At 33.6% G+C, this 24167-nt stretch overlaps 1 protein-coding gene across 1 annotated transcript; it reads left to right on the top strand.

Annotated features, from left to right (window-relative positions):
- Nucleotides 1-12021: 12021 nt before the first annotated feature.
- LOC103935388 (pleiotropic drug resistance protein 1) lies at nucleotides 12022-19855 on the top strand. Its single transcript, XM_009345151.3, has 24 exons — nucleotides 12022-12744; nucleotides 13303-13423; nucleotides 13517-13605; nucleotides 13715-13799; nucleotides 13897-14056; nucleotides 14160-14236; nucleotides 14404-14457; nucleotides 14561-14651; nucleotides 14739-15040; nucleotides 15129-15410; nucleotides 15521-15837; nucleotides 15923-16083; nucleotides 16185-16288; nucleotides 16398-16554; nucleotides 16638-16760; nucleotides 16860-16969; nucleotides 17086-17418; nucleotides 17664-17954; nucleotides 18041-18124; nucleotides 18252-18385; nucleotides 18515-18742; nucleotides 18867-19038; nucleotides 19114-19368; nucleotides 19466-19855. Exons 1-24 carry the CDS (start codon nucleotides 12419-12421, stop codon nucleotides 19721-19723), a joined length of 4314 nt encoding a protein of 1437 aa, XP_009343426.2. The 5' UTR covers nucleotides 12022-12418; the 3' UTR covers nucleotides 19724-19855.
- The last annotated feature ends 4312 nt before the right edge of the window (nucleotides 19856-24167 follow it).

Raw genomic sequence — 24167 nt, 5'->3', positions numbered from 1 at the left:
CATCCATAGTTCAAACCGCACATAATATAAAATTTGACATAAACTTTACATATTTGGTTAATAATGCTTAATGTTTTTGTCATTGTAGGACCTGCTGTGCCAACAGTTTTCAACTGTGCGTATAAAAGTACTATGACTTATGATATATATTTAAAGCATTCCACATGTTTTATACAATTTCAAGACCCATAGCACCGCACGGGCACTCTTGCTAGTAATATAAAACATAAACTTTCAAAAAAGATTACTAAAAGGGAATAGGATCCTCTTCGGATCCTCTTTGTGGGGATCTGGATGATCAATCAATTGTGTCCGTTCATCGTACATCATACATCATGCAGTAGAAGTTATTTTGAATTTTTTCACTTAAAATTGAATAGAAATGGTATTTAATGAAAATTGATTGCACGATGTACGATGAAGGACACGATTGATTGATCTTCGAATCCTCACAAAGAGGATTTGGAGAGGATCCTCGTTCAACTAAAAGAATATGCTATTAAAAGTTGTCAGGACAGAGAAAAAAAAAAAAGAAGAGAAAAATCTGCCATATAAGCTTTCATCTTCTTTGTCTTCTTCAAACTCTTTGCAACTGAATAAAAAAACCAGATTTTTTCCAGATTTCGTCAACTAAACAAAGTCGACACCCAAAATTGAATGCCCCGAGGTGCGCCTAGGTGCACCATGAAGAAGATAGGTGCGTTTTTCATAGGCTTCCACAAAATAGAAGTGAAATTGATGCCACCCTGGCCTGCCTACAAGGCTACCTAGGTGCGTCCAGAGACGAGTTTTTTAGAACATTGATGGTAATGCTAGAAATGAGAAAGAGAGAGAACGAGAATGATGATGGAGGGTAGAATCATAATGTGGTAAACCCTTCAAAGTTACAGAAAAAGGTGGTGTTGTAAACATTTATGCATGGTTGGTGTTATTTTCAAGATTGTTCTCACGTTTGACATGTGGCTTCTAAGAGAATGATAGTAAGACCAAAATTCACCAAATTTTTCTTGTGCTGCTATTTTAGATTATACTGCATACTTTTTGTTTTTATATTTCCCAAAAGCTCAATTAGTTGTAACGGACTTATAGTTAAGTTGGTTAAAAGTGTTTATTGTTGCACTTGAAGTCTTGTAATCTATCCTCCCTCCCAATGACTCTTGAATCTTGTATCTAAAAAAAACTTTAGTTAAATGAGCTCACCGATCAGAAGGATATAACAGGATTGTACTAAATCTCTTTTTTGGTGGATGCGTGAAGTAAATTTTGGGTTCAAGCAGAATCTTGCAACGTTTAATCTAAATATGTAGTAATCAATAGCATTCTTTTCTTCTCATTAAAAAAAAAGAAAAAATAAAAAATAAAAAAAATTAAAAGACAAATATCACTATTCTAATCTACTGTGAAGGGAGGAGGAAGGGTTTGAGTAGGCCTGACAAATGGGTCGTGTCGTATCACACCCGTTAAGAAAAATATTTTTTTTCTCTTAAATTTGCACATGCCACACATTCACACATAAATATTTCTTCAAAACATTAAAACACATTTGTCGTTTAAGTATTACATCTACACTCGAAAATAAGAGCCTAATAAACAAACATCCATACACTACTAGTCTATTACAAAATATTAAAAGTGCAATGATATGCAAAATGAAGGAGTTTTTGTTTTCAAGATTGTGAAGCCTTTATCAAATTTTTAAATCTTACCAATGGAACTCAAAGCTTACATGTTATTCCTTTTACAAAATCCTCAATTTTCATCGATCAACATGACATAAGATTTTGTGGTATCCACTAGTGTAAATATTTTAAATTGAAGATCGAATTCATTCATTGTATTCATATAGGGTCAAGGAGTGTAGCTGTAAAAAATCATCAAAATCGGAGTTACTCGTTAAATCGTGATTTTTCGTTGATAACCATCAAAGAGTTTTGTCCTGTTACTTGATCTCTGAATGTTTGTTTTTGCAATTTTTGGCATATGCGATCTTGAAGGATATGCAAACAAGTTTGATGGTTGGATCGTTGAAATTAGTTTCGTAGAATGCGTATCCCATCAAAACAATAAATTCACTAACACTTACAGTTTATTTATACTTTCATTAGGTATAACATAAGATTTTGTGGAATCCACTAGTGTAAATATTTTAAATTGAAGATCGAATTCATTCGTTGTATTCATATAGGGTCAAGGAGTGTAGGTGTAAAACAATCTCTAAATGTTTGTTTATTGCAATTTTTGGTGTAAGCGATCTTGAAGTATATACAAACATGTTTGACCGTTGGATCGTTGAAATTAGTTTCGTAGAATGCGTATCCCAACAAAATAATAGATTCACTAACACTTAAAGAGTTTATTCATACTTTCATTAAGTATAACATCAGATTTTACGGTATCCACTAGTGTAAATATTTTAAATTGAAGATCAAGTTCATTCATTGTATTCATATAGGGTCAAGGAGTGTAGCTATAAAACATCATCAAAATCTGAGTTAAAATAACAGTTAAATCGTGATTTTTTGTTGATAACCGTCAAAAAGTTTTGTCCCGTTACTTGATCTTTGAATGTTTGTTTTTGCAATTTTTGGCATATGCGATCTTGAAGCATATGCAAACAAGTTTGACGGTTGGATCGTTGAAATTAGTTTTGTAGAATGTGTATCCCGTCAAAACGATATATTCACTAACACTTAAGAGTTTATTTATACTTTCATTAAGTATAACATAACATTTTATGGTATCCACTAGTGTAAATATTTTAAATTGAAGATCAAAATCATTCATTGTATTCATATAAGGTCAAGGAATGTAGTTGTAAAAAATCATCAAAATCGGAGCTAAAATAATCGTTAAATCAAGATATTTAGTTGATAACCATCGAAAAGTTTTGTCTCATTCCTTAATCTCTGAATATTTATTTTTTGTAATTTTTGGCGTATGCGATCTTGAAGTATATACAAACATGTTTGACGGTTGGATCGTTAAAACTATTTTCGTAATGTGTATCCCATCAAAATAATAAATTCGCTAACACTTAAAAATTTATTCGTACTTTCATTAAGTATAACATAAGATTTTGTGATATGCACTAGTGTAAATATTTCAAATTGAAGATTCAGTTCATTCATTGTGATCATATAGAATGAAGGAGTGTAGCTGTAAAACATCATCATAATCGGAGTTAAAATAACCGTTAAATCGTGATTTTTCGTTGATAACTGTCGAAAAGTTTTGTCCTGTTACTTGATCTTTGAATGTTTGTTTTTTGCGATTTTTGGTGTATGCGATCTTGAAGCATATACAAACAAGTTTGACAGTTGGATCGTTGAAATTACTTTCGTAGAATGCATATCTCATCAAAACGATAGATTCACTAACACTTAGAGTTTATTTATACTTTCATTAAGTATAACATAAGATTTTGTGGTGTCCACTAGTGTAAATATTTTACATTAAAGATCGAATTCATTCATTGTATTCATATAAGGTCAAGGAGTGTAGTTGTAAAAAAATCATCAAAATCAGAGATAAAATAACCGTTAAATCATGATTTTTTGTTGATAACCATTAAAAAGTTTTGTCTCTTTACTTGATCTCTGAAAGTTTGTTTTTGCAATTTTTGGAGTATGCGATCTTGAAGCATATACAAAAATGTTTGACAGTTGGACCGTTGAAAGTAGTTTCGTATAATGAGTATCCCATTAAAACAATAGATTCACTAATACTTAAGAATTTATTCATACTATCATTAAGTATAACGTAAGATTTTGTGGTATCTACTAGTGTAAATATTTTAAATTGAAGATTGAATTCATTCGTTGTATTCATATAGGGTCAAGGAGTGCGGCTATAAAAAAAATCATCAAAATCGGAGTTAAAATAACCGTTAAATCCTGATTTTTCGTTTATAACCGTCGAAAAGTTTTGTCCCGTTACTTGATCTCTAAATGTTTATTTTTTGCAATTTTTTTGCGTATGCGATCTTGAAGTATATACAAACATGTTTGACAGTTGGATCGTTGAAACTAGTTTCGTAGAATGCGTATCCCATCAAAACAATAGATTCACTAACACTTAAGAGTTTATTCATACTTTCATCAAGTATAACATAAGATTTTGTGATATCCACTAATGCAAAATATTTTAAATTGAAGGTCGAATTCATTCATTGCATTCATATAGGGTCAAGGAGTGTAGCTGTAAAAAAATAATCAAAATCGAAGTTAAAATAACCATTAAATCATGATTTTTCGTTTATAACTGTCGAAAAGTTTTGCCTCGTTACTTGATCTCTAAATGTTGGTTTTTTGCAATTTTTGGCGTAAGCGATCTTGAAGTATATACAAACATGTTTGACGGTTGGATCGTTGAAAAATAGTTTCGTAGAATGCGTATCTCATCAAAACAATAGATTCACTAACACCGAAGAGTTTATTCATACTTTCATTAAGTATAACATAAGATTTTGGGGCATCCACTAGTGTAAATATTTTAAATTGAAGATCGAGTTAATTCATTGTATTCATATCGGAGCAAGGAATGTAGCTGTAAAAAATCATCAAAATCGGACTTAAAATAACCGTTTAATCGTGATTTTTTGTTGATAACCGTCGAAAAGTTTTGTCCCATTACTTGATCTTTGAATGTTTGTTTTTTTCGATTTTTGGTGTATGCGATCTTGAAGCACATACAAACAAGTTTGACGGTTGGATCGTTGGAATTAGTTTCTTAGAAAGTGTATCCCCTCAAAACGATATGTTCACTAAACTTAGAGTTTATTTATACTTTCATAATCCACTAGTGTAAATATTTTAAATTGAAGATTGAATTCAATCATTGTATTCATATAGGGTCAAGGAGGGTAGCTGGAAAAAATCATCAAAATTGGAGTTAAAATAACCGTTAAATCGTGATTTTTCGTTGCTAACCGTCAAAAAGTTTTGTCTCGTTACTTGATTTATTAATGTTTTTTTTTTGCGATTTTTGGAGAATGCGATCTTGAAGCATATACAAAAAAGTTTGACGGTTGGATCGTTGAAATTAGTTTTGTAGAATGCGTATCCCATCAAAACGATAAATTCACTAATACTTAAGTGTTTATTCATACTTTCATTAAGTATAACATAAGATTTTGTAGTATCCACTAGTGTAAATATTTTAAATTGAAGATCGAGTTCATCCATTGTATTCATATAGGGTCAAGGAGTGTAGTTGTAAAAAATCATCAAAATTGGAGTTAAAATAGCCGTTAAATCGTAATTTTTCGTTGATAACCATCGAAAAGTTTTGTCCCGTTACTTAATCTTTGAATGTTTGTTTTTTGCGATTTTTGGTGTATGCGATCTTGAAGTATATACAAACAAGTTTGACGGTTGGATCGTTGAAATGAGTTTCATAGAATGCGTATCCCATCAAAACAATAGATTCACTAACACTTAAGAGTTTATTCATACTTTCATTAAATATAACATAAGATTTTGTGGTATCCACTAGTGTAAATATTTTAAATTGAAGATCGAATTTATTCATTGTGTTCATATAGGGTCAAGGAGTGTAGCTATAAAAAAAAATCATGAAAATCGAAGTTAAAATAACTGTTAAATCAAGATTTTTCGTTGATAACCTTCAAAATGTTTGGTCCCGTTACTTGATATCTGAATGTTTGTTTTTTGTATTTTTTGGCGTATGTGATCTTGAAGTATATACTAACATGTTTGACGGTTGGATCGTTGAAACTAGTTTCGTAGAATGTGTATCCCATCAAAACAATAGATTCACTAACACTTAAAAGTTTATTCATACTTTCATTAAGTATAACATAAGATTTTGTGGTATCCACTAATGTAAATATTTTAAATTGAAGATCGAATTCATTCATTGTATTCATATAGGGTCAAGGAGTGTAGCTGTAAAAATTCATCAAAATCGGAGTTAAAATAACCGTTAAATTGTGATTTTTCATTGATAACCGTCAAAAAGTTTTGTCTCGTTACTTGATCTCTGAATGTTTGGTTTTTACGATTTTTTGTGTATGCGATCTTGAAGCATATACAAACAAATTTGACGGTTGGATCGTTGAAATTAGTTTCGTAGAATGTGTATCCCATCAAAACAATAGATTCACTAACACTTAAAAGTTTATTCATATTTTCATTAAGTATAACATAAGATTTTGTGGTATCCACTAATGTAAATATTTTAAATTGAACATCGAATTCATTCATTGTATTCATACAGGGTCAAAGAGTGTAGCTATAAAAAATCATCAAAATTGGAGTTAAAATAACCGTTAAATCGTGATTTTTCCTTGATAACCGTCGAAAAGTTTTGTCCCGCTACTTGATTTTTGAATGTTTGTTTTTTGCGATATTTGGCGTATGTGATCTTGAAGCATATACAAACAAGTTTGACGGTTGGATTGTTGAAATTAGTTTCATAGAATGCGTATCCCATCAAAACGATAGATTCACTAACACTTAAGAGTTTATTCGAACTTTCATTAAGTATAACATAAGATTTTGTAGTATCCACTAGTGTAAATATTTTAAATTAAAGATCGAATTCATTCATTGTATTCATATAGGGTCAAGGAGTGTAGCTGTAAAAAAATCATGAAAATCGGAGTTAAAATAACCATTAAATCATGATTTTTCGTTGATAATTGTCGAAACGTTTGGTCCCGTTACTTGATATTTGAATGTTTGTTTTTTTGCAATTTTTGGCATATGCGATCTTGAAGTATATACCAACATGTTTGACAGTTGGATCGTTGAAAATAGTTTCGTAGAATGCGTATCCCATCAAAACAATAGATTCCCTAACGCTTAAATGTTTATTCATACTTTCATTAAGTATAACATAAGATTTTAGGGTATCTACTAGTGTAAATATTTTAAATTGAAGATCGAACTCATTCATTGTATTCATACAGGGTCAAGGAGTGTAGCTGTAAAAATTCATCAAAATCGGAGTTAAAATAACCGTTAAATCGTGATTTTTCGTTGATAACCGTAAATTTTTTTTGTCTCATTACTTGATCTCTGAATGTTTGTTTTTTGCGATTTTTGGTGTATGCGATATTGAAGCATATACAAACAAGTTTGACGGTTGGATCGTTGAAATTAGTTTTGTAGAATTCGTATCCCATCAAGTTCAATGGTGTGTTTATACATGTATATATATATATATATTTATTAACTAGATTTAAATTCATTTATTTTGTACGTATAACACTTAAGAAATTGAATGGTATGTATATATTAGCTGTTCCAATGGTCACCAATTTTTAATGTTTAATTTAATATATATATATATATATATATATATAATTATGATAGTTTTTAGGGGTATAAAATTGTTAAATTAATATTTATAATTTTATAGTATTTTTTTAGTGATGTAAAATTATAAAATTAATTTTTTGCTTATCATGTATCGTGTTACCTATGTGTATACCCGAACCAACCCGTTATCTTAACAGGTGCTTATCGGGCTACCCGATAACGACCCGATTCATTATCGTGTCGGCCCAAACACCTGTTAATTTCGTATCGTGTCATGTTAGGAATTACGTGGCGTAGATTTGAGTTAAGACGGCTTAGGTTGAAGCGTAAGTTATATTCGAAAAATCCACCACTCGCATCAATAATAGCATTCTAGATGCAATAATTGTTTGGGTAAAATGTTGTTATTTTTAATATAATTGATATTGCTATTTTATGGTAGAGTGAGAGGAGGGGGAATATTTGAATTCAAGTTGCAGTGAGTTCAAGAGAAAAACTCTTAACTACTAAACCAATCCACTGCTTGCGGCTAAAAATGTTTTTGTAAATCAACTTCATAAAACTTAACAAACTATTAGGCCAATTTCAAATTGGTCATAGCATTTCTGAGAGAAACTCAAAAATTTTATTTAAATAGCACGTGAATAGTGTAAAAAAATATTTTAGCTACTCAGTTTAACTTTTTATCTCCAAGAATACTCTCTATTTTAACAAATTTTGAATATTTTATTATGAAAAATGCTTGGCTACTCAAGGATAAGTAGGAATTCTTGCTCAAAATTCTTCGTGTTTGATTTAGAAAGCTTTGTACTTATAATCAAAATTGTTCGTATTATGAATAATTCTATAAAAATCATTCATGCAAAAAAAATGAATTAAAACTGTGGTCGTTTAGTCAATCTATTGCAACAAATACATAGATGGTTCGTAATGCTTTATAGAGTGATTTATAATATGAACAGTTCTGATCATAAATACAAGGTTCGGCAACAAAAAGCTTTCAGGGGAAACTCTCATTCATTCTTTAAGTAACCAAGTATTATTCTTTTATTATTAACATTCAAACTCAATCCACTCATTTTCTAGAACAACTTTCTATCTCTTCCTTTTTTCCTTGGTCAAGAATACACCCTCTAGTTTTATTATTTTTAATATTTAGCAAGTGAATAGTTGCCTCTAAATTTAAAGAGTGACTCTTCATTTTATTATAATTGAAACTCTTTTATAGCATCTCTTGGAGATGAATTTTTCGAATTTATCTCTTTAAAATAGAGTTTTGGTTGTTTTACATATCTCATGGAGATACTCTAAGCTTTTAAGGTTTATAGTCATATACTAAACTTGAATAAAACCTAGATAACTTTCCTTTTTTGCACTTCCCCTTGAGGTGGTTCGGTTATTGAATTGGAAGTCAAACCTAAAAGCTAGTCTTCTTGTTTAGTTGTTTAGGTAAGGTGTCCTTTTCAGGCACACCGGATCAACTACAAGGGGTTTTCATTAATAGTCTAGATAAACTTTTGTGTGTGATCAAAGCAGCATAGATTAATTAATTGAGTAATGTTAGAGAGACCATCAATTTAAATTATAGGTTGTAAACCATACAACATGGTTGTTGACGATTGGAAAACTTTTTGGGTAAAAAATGACCTCTATGCCACTTTGTAGTGTCACGGATGCAATGGCGGATTCAAGAAATTTTCCTATTGGGTGCAAGATGATGAAGAGCATGAAAGATGTTGAAGGTCTCTTCTAAAACCACAAACATTCTATGATGCTTTAAACCATTAAATCTTGATTTTTGTAATTTTGAACAAAGATCGAACAGTTGAAAAGTTGGGAACATCTCATACTCTAGATCACCATAGAAAATCCCCTAAAATAATCATCTTGCATTCGTTCTTTTGGTTTTTCCAATAACCATTAGTGCAATGTTGACTATTTTACCGTGCTAATAACTAACTCCACACAAAAAATTGATGTCAGCGTTGTTTGTAGGAAAAAGAAAGGGATGCAACTGCTAACTTCCATCCAATATTTCAAGAACATGTGCATAATGTGAGCGTTGCCAAACCGGCCAAGATTATGGCATAGAAATTAGAATATGTGGTGTAAGCTTGTTGTGACCTCGTCGTGCATGCCTTTAAGAATCCAGCAGGTCGGCCGCAGGACTTTTGAGAAAAATATAGCGGCGGTTCAATTAACATTTAATGCACGTTCATGTTTTGTCTCAAGACAAAAACCCTTAAACCAAAAGTTTACGATGGAAAATGACGTCTTTCTATAATTTTCAATTTTCAATACTCAATATGATGTGATGTTGTGATGAATCTATTATAATCCTAACTCAGTAAGGAAAATTGAAATGGAATGCGAATGGTCGGTCTGGTCGGTAGATATCAAACTCTCACTCCTTTTCGAATGTGGAGTCGTGTCCTTTTGGTTGGTTTTAAACATTAATACTCCGTATATAATTCATAAAACACTTCAGAAATATGTTCTAGTAGTTTGACTATCAACTCAAATTGAAAACACGTATTTCATATGAAGTTCTGTCTCTTAATCAAGAGGTACAAACCAAGTTGTACATGGTTTTTAAACAAACGATAATAATTTGGTTCAACTTTGTCATTGACGAGAATCAAACATAAGACCTCTTACTTATAAGTGAGTAAGAGGCTACAAAAAATACCATTAAACTGTAGTACTAAGTGGCTACAAAAAATAGTCACTTGAATTCATTCTCAACATCCTCCATTTATTTTAATGACATTAAAACTCTAGGAGCCAAATTCTGTAGATTTAGTTTCTAGAAGTCTTGAGTATCCTTATCGATCTCTTCTTGTATTTCAAGGGAACTATTTTCACGGTTTCAATTATAAAATTTTGGGTGCTTTAGATTTTGGCCCTTACAATTCATTATTTCTAGATAAAAACCCATCTATCTTTAAAGATCCAATTTAAGCCCTAATTTAAAATTTGCAAACATATAGGAACACTATTGACCTATTAATGCAATTTATTTACACTCATGCCACTCATACTTTATGGTCCCTTTTTCAAATTCCTAAATTTATGCCAAATTAAAAGTAGTAGAAAAAGTGAAATAAAATGAAAAAAGTGTTTGCATTAACCGTATCTATGTTAAACTAGAAAAGTAGTTTTTTTTTTTCATGATATATTTTGTAGCAATTTTATCCATATTAATTGGTAGGTAAATTAGTTTGTTCCAATTATTTAAAAAAAAAAAAATACTACACCTATATTATATATTTTGAATCAAATAACATTCCTCTAACTTGTAGGTAAATTATTTTATATGTATTGTTATATATGTTAGACACGTTTTGTTGTTGTATAAACATGAGTGGAACATAATATTGTTGATTTTATAAATCAAACTGCATTTCTTTTGTTATAGGTAAATTATTTTCCATGTACAAGTACTTATGTTAGGCAAGTTTAGTTGTTGGTACCTACACCCATGGTATAATTGGTGTAGGTAAATTATTGGAAATTAATTTGTAGTTAGGTAATGAACATTTTGCATCATTGGAAATGAACATTTCAAAGAGTAGGTAGGTAAATTAATTTGTTCTAATTATATAAAAAAAATTACACGACACCTAGTTATATTTAATTTTTCCAATTATTAAAAAATTTATGCTGCACCCAACCAAATAACATTTCTCTAACTTGTAGGTAAATTATTTTCCATGTATTGTTAGATATGTTAGGCACGTTTTATTGTTTTATAAACATGGGTGTAACATAGTATTTTTAATACTATGCATCGAACTACATTCCTTCTTAATATAGGTAAATTATTTTCCATGTAATTAGTACATATGTTAGGCACGTTTTGTTGTTGGTATATTATTTTGCATCATTGTAAAAAAGAGATATTATATTACATCCATGGTATAATTGTTGTAGGTAAATTAATGTGCATGTAGATAATGAAATACAATGTTCTAATATATTAATAAAAAGGGATAAATTCAAAAGTATTCAAGAGTAGGGTGAAAAAACTAAATCGAATAGTTTTATGAAAATTCAAAACCTTTCTAAAAAATTAATATGCAATAAATTTTTAACATTAATGTCTTTTTTTTTCTTGTTGCAAAATCATTTACTATTTCCTTACAATTAATTGTCTACATCAAGTATGTAATAGGGGTATTTTAGGCATGTGAAAAATGTAAAATGTGTGAATTAATATGAAGTTAATGAATTTGCTTATGTGGATCCTAATCATTGGGTTTTCTTTGAGTAAAAAAGTTATGTAGGGTTTTATATGAAGAAAATTGAGTTTGAAGGGCTAAAGTCATATTTTCACTAAAATTTTATACAATACATATTCGTTATTCACAATGAGTGAGATATGTGCATTATCATAGAGGGATTGAAGTATTATATATCCTTTGGCAAGGGTCTAACATTGTATAATGACTGGCATTGGTAATTTTTTGTTCTTACCGCTCCAATTTTAAATACATGAAAGAAAGAGAAAAATTTATCTTTGAGATTTAAGTCTTCCACTGCCGTAAACGGTACACCTGCCTAGCATGGTACATTCTGCTCACACACACCCCCGCCCCTTCCTCTTTCTAACCTAGCACAACTGGTACTTTTCCCTCCCCCACCCCAACCCCCACCCCCCCCACCCCCCCACCCCCCCACCCCCCTTTCTCTATCTAACCTAACATGTTATTATATAGATGCATGTGTGTGTCTGTGTGATAGTCTTTCTCTTCCGTATTTCACCAGTGCACTACCAAGAGCCCTTTATTTTTGAAGCTCTCACAGCCTTGCATTTAAAAGTTCAATATTTGATCAAACATTTGCAGAACAAAATGCATGTTTGCTAAGGATTTAACTTCTAGAAGCTAATACCAAATTAATCCTGGGAATTTGGATTTGATAGTTTTCCCTTCTGCATTATTTCTAGAGTTTTGTATTTGTATTAAGTTTTCCAATGACCAATTTTTGTGTTACCAGAATTCAAAATTTTGCCTCCATTGGTGCAATAGTTTTTGAAAGAAATTAGTTTTACTTCGTGTGTGCGCGTGTGTTTCATTTGGCGGTTTTTAGTTGCTTTTGCGATTGCAGCAAGAATTTGCATTGTCTAATTGGAAATGGAGAGCGGTGATATACATAGAGCCGGAAATGGTCGCCAATTAGGCAGTTCTTTGAGATGGAGGAACAATGGTATGGAAGTTTTTTCGAGTTCTTCGCGTGGAGAAGATGATGAAGTTGCTCTTAAATGGGCAGCACTTGAGAAGCTTCCCACTTACAACCGTTTGAGGAAAGGTATACTCACTATGCCGGGTGGTGAAGCTAGTGAAATTGATATACCAAATCTTGGCTTCCAAGAAAGAAAGGAATTGATTGAGAGGTTCCTGAAAGGCAACGATGCGGACAACGAGAGGTTCTTGCTGAAGCTCAAGAATCGAATCGATAGGTAATAAGATCCTCCTTATCCCATTTTTTACTATTATTCTTTTATATACAGTTAAGATATGAAGAGAATAATTCTATATAGGTTCAAGAACATTGATAACTCAACACGAGAAAAGGTATTCAGATTTCAGTTTAGTGCAGGATTCTGAAGGCCTAACTTACAATGAAATTCAGTTGATGGATTCTTTAGTGGTGGTGAATAAGGCCGTGTGAGAGGCGAGAACCGATTGTCACTTGACATAATAGTTTTGATTTATACGGGAGGTTTATGCCTCTAGTCTTTTTATTGGTGTTTTGGCTCTGATAGCAGTTTCCATGCAGTCTGCCACTTCCCGTCTGACCATGTGGATGTTGAAGAAAGATAGTTGTAAAATTGTTACCTACCGTCCTTAACACGGATATAATTTTTCTACATACATTATTGTTTTAGTTTTTGTATTGAATGTTGATTTGTTAGCATTTAGCAAGTTTCTTAATAATCAAACAAGGGAAATGTGTACTTAAATGTTTTAGCTGAACTTTTTTTATGGGCTGTTTCTGTTTGGTGAATACTTTTCAGGGTTGGAATTGTTCTTCCAACAATTGAAGTTCGATTTGAGCAGTTAAACATAGAAGCGGAAACTTATGTAGGCGGCCGAGCTTTGCCTACACTCTTTAACTTCTGTGTTAACATTATCGAGGTAACATAGATGCAGAAGTTGGTACTTTTTGTTGATCGACTTTTCTGCGACATTATTCTCACAGTTTAATTACTTTGTCCATTGATCTTGAAGGGCATCCTGAATGGTCTCCGTATTCTTTCAAGTAGAAAGACTCATCTGTCGATCCTCCACAATGTTAGCGGAATCATAAAGCCTAGCAGGTAAGCAAAGGGCCTTACTTTGCACTTGTTTTACTTGCTTACCACTAAAAGGAGAAGAAAAGGATATTTTTGGCTCCCAGATTTCATTTGTTTTGGATGCATTTTGTAGGATGACATTGCTATTGGGTCCTCCAAGTTCTGGTAAGACCACGCTCTTGTTGGCTTTGGCAGGAAAGCTGGATCCGGACCTAAAGGTGAAAAGGAATCTCACTTTAAGCTCTAATTTTTCTCTAATTGGTGTCCAGAAATTTATTCACATATCTAATTTGAAAAGAAATTTTTTCGCTTCAGCTTTCTGGAAGGGTGAGTTATAATGGGCATGGAATGAATGAATTTGTACCCCAAAGAACTGCTGCCTACATCGGTCAACATGACCTTCATATCGGAGAAATGACTGTAAGGGAAACCTTGGCCTTTTCTGCAAGATGCCAAGGGGTCGGAACACGTTATGGTTAGTTCATTTCGTGGAACTACTTTCTTTTCCTTCCATACTGTTTTTTACGGTACATTCAGACGGGTTTGTGTATCATTTTCAATTATTTGGCCAACTGTAGATATGCTCTCAGAATTGTCCAGAAGAGAGAAAGAAGCTAATATCAAGCCTGATCCAGTCATTGATGTCTTCATGAAGGTGAGAAATAAAGCTACGGTACATTGTTGAACACACAAACACGCACACACGCATCTGCATGCACACGCGCAGTGTCTATAGCATGGCTGGCAGATATCATACTTTTTTCGAATTAAGAGTATTTGCTTGCTTCAAGTGGTTCCAATTATTGGCTTCCAATGTTGTAGGCAATATCAACAGAAGGGCAGGAGGTGAACGTCGTGACAGATTACATTCTAAAAGTAAATAACGCCGAGAAGTTTACCTTTGATCATAAGTGTCCCTTCAAAAATCTCTAAACAATTTTCTTAAATCAGTTATATCTAATTGCTTTTCTTTTAAAAGATTCTGGGACTGGAAGTCTGTGCTGATACCATAGTAGGGGATGAAATGTTAAGAGGCATCTCTGGAGGACAAAAAAAGCGTGTCACAACAGGTAGAGAAATTCAAAAACTAATGTATAATGCATCATCGAATTCTTCTTCTCTGCATACATTCAACATGTTAAAAAATCCTTTTACAGGTGAGATGCTTGTTGGACCTGCGAGGGCATTGTTCATGGACGAGATATCTACTGGTTTGGACAGCTCGACGACATTTCAAATTGTGAATTCAATCAAGCAAAGCATTCACATTCTTAATGGAACGGCAGTCATCTCACTGCTACAGCCAGCACCAGAGACTTACGATCTTTTTGATGATATTATCCTCCTCTCGGATGGGCAGATTGTGTACCAGGGTCCCCGCGAACATGTGCTTGAGTTTTTTGAATCTATGGGGTTCAAATGTCCTAAGAGGAAGGCCATTGCTGACTTCCTACAAGAGGTAGCTAGCTGTAAATTATCTTTTGTTATTCTCACCTACTAATTATCATAGAACAATGTAATTGTATACTTCATCAAATTTTCCATAGGTGACATCAAGGAAAGACCAGGAGCAGTATTGGGTACGGAAAGAGGAACCATACAGTTTCATAACAGTTAAGGAATTTTCGGTGGCATTTCAATCATTCCTTCTGGGACAGAAACTTGGAGATGAACTGTCCATTCCATTTGACAAGAGCAGAAACCACCCGGCAGCTTTGACAATCAAAGAGTATGGTCTTAAAAAAGGAGAACTGTTGAAAGCTTGCTTCTCAAGAGAATATTTGCTCATAAAAAGGAATTCCTTTGTCTACATCTTCAGGCTGACTCAAGTAGGTTTTAATTATATATATATATATATATATATATATATTAGTTCTTGATTTAGTATTTTAGGAAGAACTCCTTATTAATTAGTTAAAATTCTGTTTGCTGCTTCTAGTTGATAGTTATGGCTCTGATCACCATGACAATCTTCCTACGAACAAAGATGCCCCATGATTCAGTAGATGATGGAGGAGTTTATATGGGTGCTTTGTTCTTCTCAGTGGTCATGGTGATGTTTAATGGGATGGCAGAGCTTTCAATGACCATTATGAAGCTTCCCGTCTTTTATAAGCAAAGAGACCTCCTATTCTTCCCTGCATGGGCATTTGCTCTTCCAACATGGATTCTCAAGATACCTATAGCAATAATAGAAGTAGGAGTTTGGGTGTTCATGACCTACTATGTGATTGGATTTGATCCAAATGTCGATCGGTAAACAAGTTAAAAATCAGAACTAGTTTGTCCTTCTGCATGCATTTCGATCCCTGATGCTTGGTTGTTTTTGCACATGCTGCAGGTTTTTCAGGCAATATGTACTGCTGTTACTTGTCAATCAGATGGCTTCTGCTTTGTTCCGTTTTCTTGCAGCAGTGTGTAGGAACTTGGTTGTTGCTAACACCTTAGGGTCATTTGCATTGCTCATACTTTTCACACTGGGTGGCTTCGTGCTTTCGAGAGGTAAGACCAACTTATTAACATAACATTTATGCATACGGGAGAGACAGTATTTATTCTTTTTGTTGCAGCTTATATGATGCTTTAATTCCTTAATGTCACAGATGATATTAAAAAATGGTGGATTTGGGGTTACTGGATTTCACCTATGATGTATGCTCAGAATGCAATATCAGTTAACGAACTACTCGGAAACAGTTGGAGACATGTACTTCCTTCAAAATCATCTTGCATTTGTACCTCTTCAAGATAATTCATATATTTTGTGTTTGTTTCTTTAAACGTATCTGATATCTGCATTTACTTTCCAATAAAAGGTGCTCCCAAACTCCACAGTAGCTCTGGGAGTTGCAGCTTTGAAGTCCCACGGAGTCTTTCCACACGAATATTGGTACTGGATAGGTGTTGGGGCAATGGCTGGATTTGCATTACTATTCAACATTTTTTACATTGTTGCTCTCACGTACCTAAACCGTGGGTATCTTTACCTTATCCGTCCATTTAAACATTTTACGAATTAAGATTCTCTTTTCACGTGGGAAACAATTGCCATGCAGCACTTGGGAAACCTCAGGCTGTTAAATCTGAAGATTCACAAAGCAATGAAAACGACGGAAGAACAGAAAGAACAAGTCAGTTACCACGCAGCCAAAATAGCTCAAGTCAACAAACCATGCCAGGTGCTAATTCTCATACATAATGTGCATACCTCTAACGCTTGTGTGTGTTTGTGTACTTCTTGCTCTTGGATGAACATCAAAATCTTAATTGGCATGCAGAGAGTAGGAATCAAGAAGCTATTTGTAACAACAGAAGAGGGATGGTTCTTCCATTTGAACCTTATTCCATCACTTTTGATGAAATTATATACTCAGTTGACATGCCACAGGTAACTTCAAACCGAATGCAGTGTTTTAGATCATTTTGTTAGGTTACTTTTTCCGGTGTAGTTTTGTCAAATTACTTCAAGAGAACAGTTATGCCAAACGAAGTCTGAACTAACAGGAAATGAAGACCCAAGGGGTCCTAGAGGACAAATTAGTGCTTCTGAAGGGGGTGAGTGGTGCTTTCAGGCCAGGTGTTTTAACAGCTTTGATGGGTGTAAGCGGTGCTGGAAAAACCACTCTCATGGATGTATTGGCGGGTAGGAAGACTGGCGGATATATTGAAGGAGATGTCAAAATTTCTGGCTACCCAAAGAAGCAAGAAACATTTGCTCGGATTTCTGGATATTGTGAACAAAATGACATCCACTCCCCTCATGTGACTGTCCATGAGTCTTTGCTCTACTCAGCATGGCTACGTTTGCCACCAGAAGTTAAGGCTGAAACCAGAAAGGTTAGTGTGATGATATCTAAATCTAAAACCAGAATATGTTTCAGGTTTTATGATTAGTGTTACAAAACAAGAAAATTGGGTGTGATCGTGAACAATCCAAGCAACCCTTACATTTTCTGTCAAGCCGTTTAACCTTTTTAACAAAAAAAATATAGTCTTATAGTTTTCTTTCTTCTTTTCCGTATGGAAAAAAAAAATATAACTGGTTGTGATAACGTTGATTTCTAATTGTGAATTAATTTCAGTTGTTCATTGAGGAAGTGATGGAACTAGTAGAACTGAAGCCATTGAGGCAAGTGCTAGTTGGGCTGCCTGGCGTGAATGGTCTCTCAACTGAGCAGCGCAAACGGCTAACCATTGCAGTTGAGCTAGTAGCGAATCCCTCGATAATATTCATGGATGAGCCAACATCAGGTTTAGATGCAAGAGCTGCTGCAATTGTTATGAGAACAGTTAGGAACACAGTGGACACTGGAAGAACAGTTGTTTGCACCATCCACCAGCCCAGCATTGACATATTTGAAGCTTTCGATGAGGTGATAATAATGTTAATTGATTGCAAGTCTAGTTTTTCTTTTCTCTGTCATATATTCGAGTATGATAGAATAATAATGTGTTGCAGCTACTCCTACTGAAGCGAGGAGGACAAGAAATATATGTCGGGCCATTGGGTGGCCACTCTTGCCATTTAATCCAGTATTTTGAGGTAGGATGTGATGGACGAACAAGCAGATGGTCCTATTTCCCTAAAGCAACAATGAATGTTTTGAATTCTTCCTTCATTTCAATAACTTGGGTTAACTGTACGTTAACACTCATTTATTTGAACGAAGGGAATTCAAGGAGTCAGTAAAATAAAAGACGGTTATAATCCAGCAACTTGGATGCTGGAAGCTACGACTTCAGCACAAGAATTATCTTTGGGGATTGATTTTGCCCAAGTTTACAAAAATTCAGAGCTATACAGGTTTGTTAATTGATATGTCACTGCTACATGGTATAATAGTGTACCACGGAAAAATATTGACATCCTTCCCATATGTTTATATATCTTTAATTAGTAGCTGAAATCATTGCTCGGCATAATATGGTTCAGGAGAAACAAGCAACTTATTAAAGAATTCAGCACACCTGCTTCTCCTTCAAAGGACCTCTATTTCCCTACTCGATACTCGCAACCATTTCTCGTACAGACCATTGCTTGCTTATGGAAACAACATTGGTCATATTGGCGCAACCCTTTATATAATGCAGTAAGATTGCTCTTCACAACTGTCATAGCGTTGATGTTGGGGTCAATGTTCTGGAACCTCGGCTCCAAAACGTAAGTTAGAACAAGGAAACAAAGAAATGAGTTGGTGAAACTCGTTAGCCTTTTCTTGTTTTTTTCTTTTTTTTTTCCCTCTATTTGTCCTGTATTCCGATTTGCTTTGTATTATTTGATGCAGAAGAAGGCAACAAGATTTGTTCAATGCAATGGGTTCTATGTATACTGCTGTTCTCTTCCTCGGGGTACAAAATGCTACCTCAGTGCAGCCTATAGTGGCTATTGAAAGAACAGTCTTCTATAGAGAAAAGGCTGCAGGGATGTATTCTGCTTTGCCATATGCATTTGCTCAGGTCTCTCTCTCTCTCTCTCTCTCTCTCTCTCTCTCTCTCTCTCTCTCTCTCTCTCTAATTTCTACCTTGTTACAGGTTTTGATTGAGCTCCCATATATTTTACTACAAGCGGTTGTTTATGGTGTCATAACTTATGTGATGATCGGATTTGACATGACTCTTGTTAAATTCTTTTGGTACATATTCTTCATGTACTTCACATTGTTGTACTTCACATTTTACGGCATGATGACTGTGGCTGTGACACCAAACCATCATGTTGCTGCGATTGTTTCCTCTGCATTTTATGCACTGTGGAACCTCTTTTCAGGATTCATCATCCCACGGCCGGTAATTGTTGATTATTGTTATGAACTAGAAGAATTTTTCGCGATATATATCACGTTCTAATATTTCCTTGTCTTTCATTTTTCCACTTGCGCAACAGAGGATTCCCATATGGTGGAGATGGTATTACTGGGCGTGTCCGGTGGCTTGGACCTTGTATGGATTGATCGCATCACAGTTCGGAGATCTGAACGATATGCTCGATAATGGTCAAACCGTCGAACAATTTCTGAGAAGTTACTTTGGTTTCAGACATGATTTTGTGGGAGTTGTTGCAGTAGTGCATGTTGGGGTTACAGTGCTCTTTGGATTCATCTTTGCCTTCTCTATTAGGGCGTTTAATTTCCAAATGCGATAAATGTATCTTTGTATTATTCGCGAAGAGAAATTTTAGATTACTAAAATAACATACATATCAAGTCATTGTAATTCCTTTAATCACCGTTTCATAATTTGTGGTAGGGTAGTGCTATCCGCACACCTATTTTTACTTTTTACACATCTATTTCGATTTTCAGCCGTCAAATAAAATGAATTGAAGAAGATTAATGATAAAAAATTACAAGGATGTGTGAGAGGTAATAGGTGTCTAAATAATACCTTCTTTCGTAGTAAACCCTGAAATATAGAAATATTGTAATGCAAGAAATCGTGTCAATCAAATAATCTGCAAAACCTCATGCTTTGGTAAATACTTGTAACCAATGAATTTCACTCTGTTAATTAAAAAAATAAGGTAAAAGAAAAAATTTTAGTCGTACAAGAATGGGAGTGCTAATATAAGATGTACAAACTGATAATTGTTTATATTTTGAAGGTATACTAGCTATAAGGGCTTTTTAGCAAAAATGGTCATTAAGATTTGCATAACACATCATCTTGGTCTCTGAGATTTGAAATCAATAGAAGTGGTCCTTGAGATTGTCCACTATCAATCATTTTGATCATTCCATGCAAAATTATGTTAAATAAGAATCAAAATGACAAATATACCCTCAATTTAGTAAACAATGAGCCAAAATGATTTGACAAAAATTAAATGTATTTTGGTCATTCTATTCTTATTTAATAGAGATTTTTTAAGGAAGGACCAAAACGATTGATGGTGGACAAAATCAGGGACAAATTCTATTGATTTCAAATCTCAAGGACCAAAGTGAGGAGGTATGCAAATCTTAGGGAACATTTTGGCTAAAAAGCCAGCTATAAATCATATGTAAAATACCTGATTGATAATAACTTTCATCTTATTTATGAGTTCAGTGATGGTTCTAACCTGTGACATCCAATGTAAATAAATATCTATTGTTGGAAATGGCAAAATAAATTCTGAAGAGAACAACAAATTGTTGATGTGTAAATCGAAGAACTAATTTGAGAGTGTTTACATGTTTTAATCTGTGTAAAATCTCAAGCTCATAGGCTGAGTAAATTGATTAAGAGTAATTAGCTTTATTAGGTCTCATAAGGCTTAGTGAGTGACAATTGTTATAATCTCAGAGAAGTATAAGATGGATGGCTGAGATTACACTTTGAATTGCAACACTCTCTCTCTCTCCTCCCTAACGGTTATATTTTGTCATGTACCAAGCTCATAAGCTCAGCATGTTTGATGGAATGAATTGGACTGTAGATTCACATTCTATGTGACCCTTGATTGTTTCCTTTCTTCTTCGAAGCTCTCTGAATATTCTCTGACCATTTCATCATCTATTTTCATCACTACTCCTCATAAATTGTATTAGAAGTCTACTTTAACATGGCCTCAAAGCCAAGTTAGGTTTGAGCTTTCCAGGCGTCATTTGTGAAGGATCGAACTCCTATTCACAACAAACACTCATTGCAGTGATTCATGTTTGTATCAACGATCCGAGTCTAATATGGCTGGATCCGGTAGAGGAGAACTGAGAGCACCGATCTTTAATGGTGAAAATTAAAGGATGCTACAACACTTGAAATCATCCAGGGGTGCTGCCTCCGATCAAATTTTCTCATGGATTGTAATGCAAGAGACTGCAAAGGCAGCTTGGGACATTTTGAAGCAAGAATTTGTTGGAGATAAACAAGTAAAATCTATAAAACTCCAAGGTTTTAGACGAGATTTTGAATACACTAGAATGAAGATGAATCACTGTCTGCATATTTTGTTAGATTGTTTGATTTGATCAACCAAATAAGAAGTTATGGTGAAGAGTTAAGTAACCAAAGAATAATACATAAGCTATTAATTAGCCTGCCTGAATCGTATACAGCATTGCATCTATGATATAAAGCATTAAAGATTTATATACTATTCATGCTCAAGATATGGTTGCCATTTTGAAAGGGGTATGCGCATAAAGGTTAAATAGGCATGGCAAAAGTAGCATTAAGGGAGCATTTGCTAGTATGAACATTTCATCTAAGTAAAATAGATTTAATGGTCAAACTAACAATGCGACCAAGTATCAAAAAAATTTCAAAGAACAGAAACAATGGGGAGATAAGGTGGTTGTTCTTGTGAAAACTGAAGTTGTTGGTACTGGAGAAAAGGGAAATTGTAAGCATTGTGATAAGCTACACTATGGAGAATGCTGGTTCAAGAGTGAGGTCAAATGTCACAAGTATAGTAAATTTGGTCATTTTGCCAAGAACTGCAACTTGAACAAAAATGTGCAACAAGTCAACTTTGCTCATCAACTGGAAGAAACTAGCCATGGGTTTTGAACGACAAGGAAATTTTCGAACGGGAACGAAGTTTTCGATAGGTAGGAATTTCAAATGGCTTGCAGGAGATGAGAGTTTTGCTTTAAGTTAACTATTGGTGAGAGAGGGAAAGTTTAAATCCCAAACTTTAAAACAGTTGTGGGTACTGCTTTCAAATAATGACAGGTCATTTAGGACTCGATTTTATCGTAAGCTCATTTTGATGTATCTGTTTTTAGTCGTTTAGATTTGATCCAACGAATGGACCAATTTGGTCCACACCTAAGGTCCACAAAGTTCAATCCACGCATTAAAAATCATGATATGGCCTTTCTTCCTAGTTTGAAATTTTGAACCAAGAACGCATGGTTCTTAAATTTGTTATGTTTTTATTCATTCTTAATTATGTCCAACTCAAACAGCTATAAGTACTTTATGGTAAAACCTAGCAATAGCTCTACAAACGTGGTTTAATTGAGAAACGATGGGAAAATAGAAAACATTTTAAGCCAAAAAGGTAAAAAACTGCCTCGTCCCATGATTGTAATGGAAAGCCAACATTTAGGGTTGGTTGCTAGCCAATGCCAAGAAGCACAGACAAGGATTGTCTGCTCTTTCACTTTCGGTGTCTTCCCGTACCTTCTTGTTTGTGTGATCACGGTTAAACCACGTTAACATTTTATATTACTATTTATTTTTATCTTATTATCTCAATTAAAAAAAACAATATAAAATATTGACATAACTTAATCGTGATCATACAAAATAGAAAGGTATGAGAGAGCATAAAAAATGGGAGAGCAGACAATCCTTATCTGAGAAGCACGTGGTGGCAGATGCAATGCCATCAGCACATGCAGCACACGGGACAATTTAGGGCATAGAGAATGCCTGACAATATATACGTTTATGTCTTTTGCAAAATAATTATGCATTCCCATTTATTGAGTTCAATCACACAAAAAGCGATTATCACAAGCGACAACGTTGGCCTGACATTCTTGAGATCAACATGACAATCATTGCAATTCATAGCTTTATGTTTTACTTTCGAATAATGCTAAGGAGATAAAATTTGTAAACTGAATTTTATGAATTAAATGATTTGAAAGTTGATGATTGGATTATTATTTAATCATTGATAAACGTGCTTATTTTCTATTAGTGACACATCATTTGATTTGTTAATTTAGTCCACAAATTTAATCTCTTTAATATTACTCTAACTTTTCATAGATATGTAGGAAATAAAGGATGGGGTTTTATTTGTCCATTGGATTTCATTTTTCAACACCATTTTTGAAGCTTTATCGAATTAGGGTAATACTAGAGAGTTTAAATATGTAAATTAAATGATATGAAAGTTGATGATTGGATTATCACTAAAGTGTTGTTTAATGTGCTTATTTCTTATTAGTGCACATCATTTAGTTTATAAATTTAATCTGCAAATTCAATCTAGCTAACATTAGTATGCATGCAACTTACCCTTTTTATTTTGATACATTCATAGCTTCATATTTTACTTTTCTAACCTTTAATATATCTGTGGGAAATAAAGGATGGGATTTTATTTGTCCATTGGATTTCATTTTTCAACACCATTTTCGAAACTCTATCGGAATGGATTGCTAGAGAGACTACATATGTAAATTAAATAACATGAAATTTAATGATTGAATTATTATTAACATGTTATTTAACGTGCTTATTTCTCATTGATTCACATTATTTAGTTTACAAATTTAGTCTAACTAGCATTAGTATGCATGCAACTTACCCTTTTTATTTTGATACATGTCTTATTCTTTGGAGGGGATCTCCCTTTGTATCCTGGGCATAGATAAAATGTCGTTTTACATGTCTCTTATTGGAATATTCAAATTGAGCAATTTTCCTTCTATCTCTATCAAACCCTAGGACAAAGGACACTAGCAGCCAGAAGGGGCTCCTTGTTGCATCCCTTTAAATGACTTGATTTAATATATTTGATGCATTTGCTGCTCTTGCAGATTTTCTTATTTAAATTTTCCATTGGAATGTAATGCCTAATTTTATTTTGTTTATTCCTTTTTTGTGTTCCAGCCTACAGTGGTCCAAGACATGAAATCCGAGAA

This window comes from the organism of the source record quoted next, unplaced genomic scaffold (genome assembly GCF_019419815.1).
Source record: "Pyrus x bretschneideri cultivar Hongxiangsu unplaced genomic scaffold, Pyrus_bretschneideri_v1 Contig26, whole genome shotgun sequence".
NCBI classification, from domain to species: domain Eukaryota; kingdom Viridiplantae; phylum Streptophyta; class Magnoliopsida; order Rosales; family Rosaceae; genus Pyrus; species Pyrus x bretschneideri.
The sequence above is the reverse complement of the archived record's forward strand: the minus strand, read 5'-3'. Positions and strand labels throughout refer to the sequence as shown.

Coding starts and splice junctions, on each gene's coding strand:
- LOC103935388 (XM_009345151.3), top strand. CDS start 12,419: ATGGAGAGCGGTGATATACATAGAGCCGGAAATGGTCGCCAATTAGGC. Junction 12,745..13,302: donor CTCAAGAATCGAATCGATAG/GTAATAAGATCC, acceptor AATACTTTTCAG/GGTTGGAATTGTTCTTCCAA. Junction 14,652..14,738: donor AAAAAAGCGTGTCACAACAG/GTAGAGAAATTC, acceptor ATCCTTTTACAG/GTGAGATGCTTGTTGGACCT.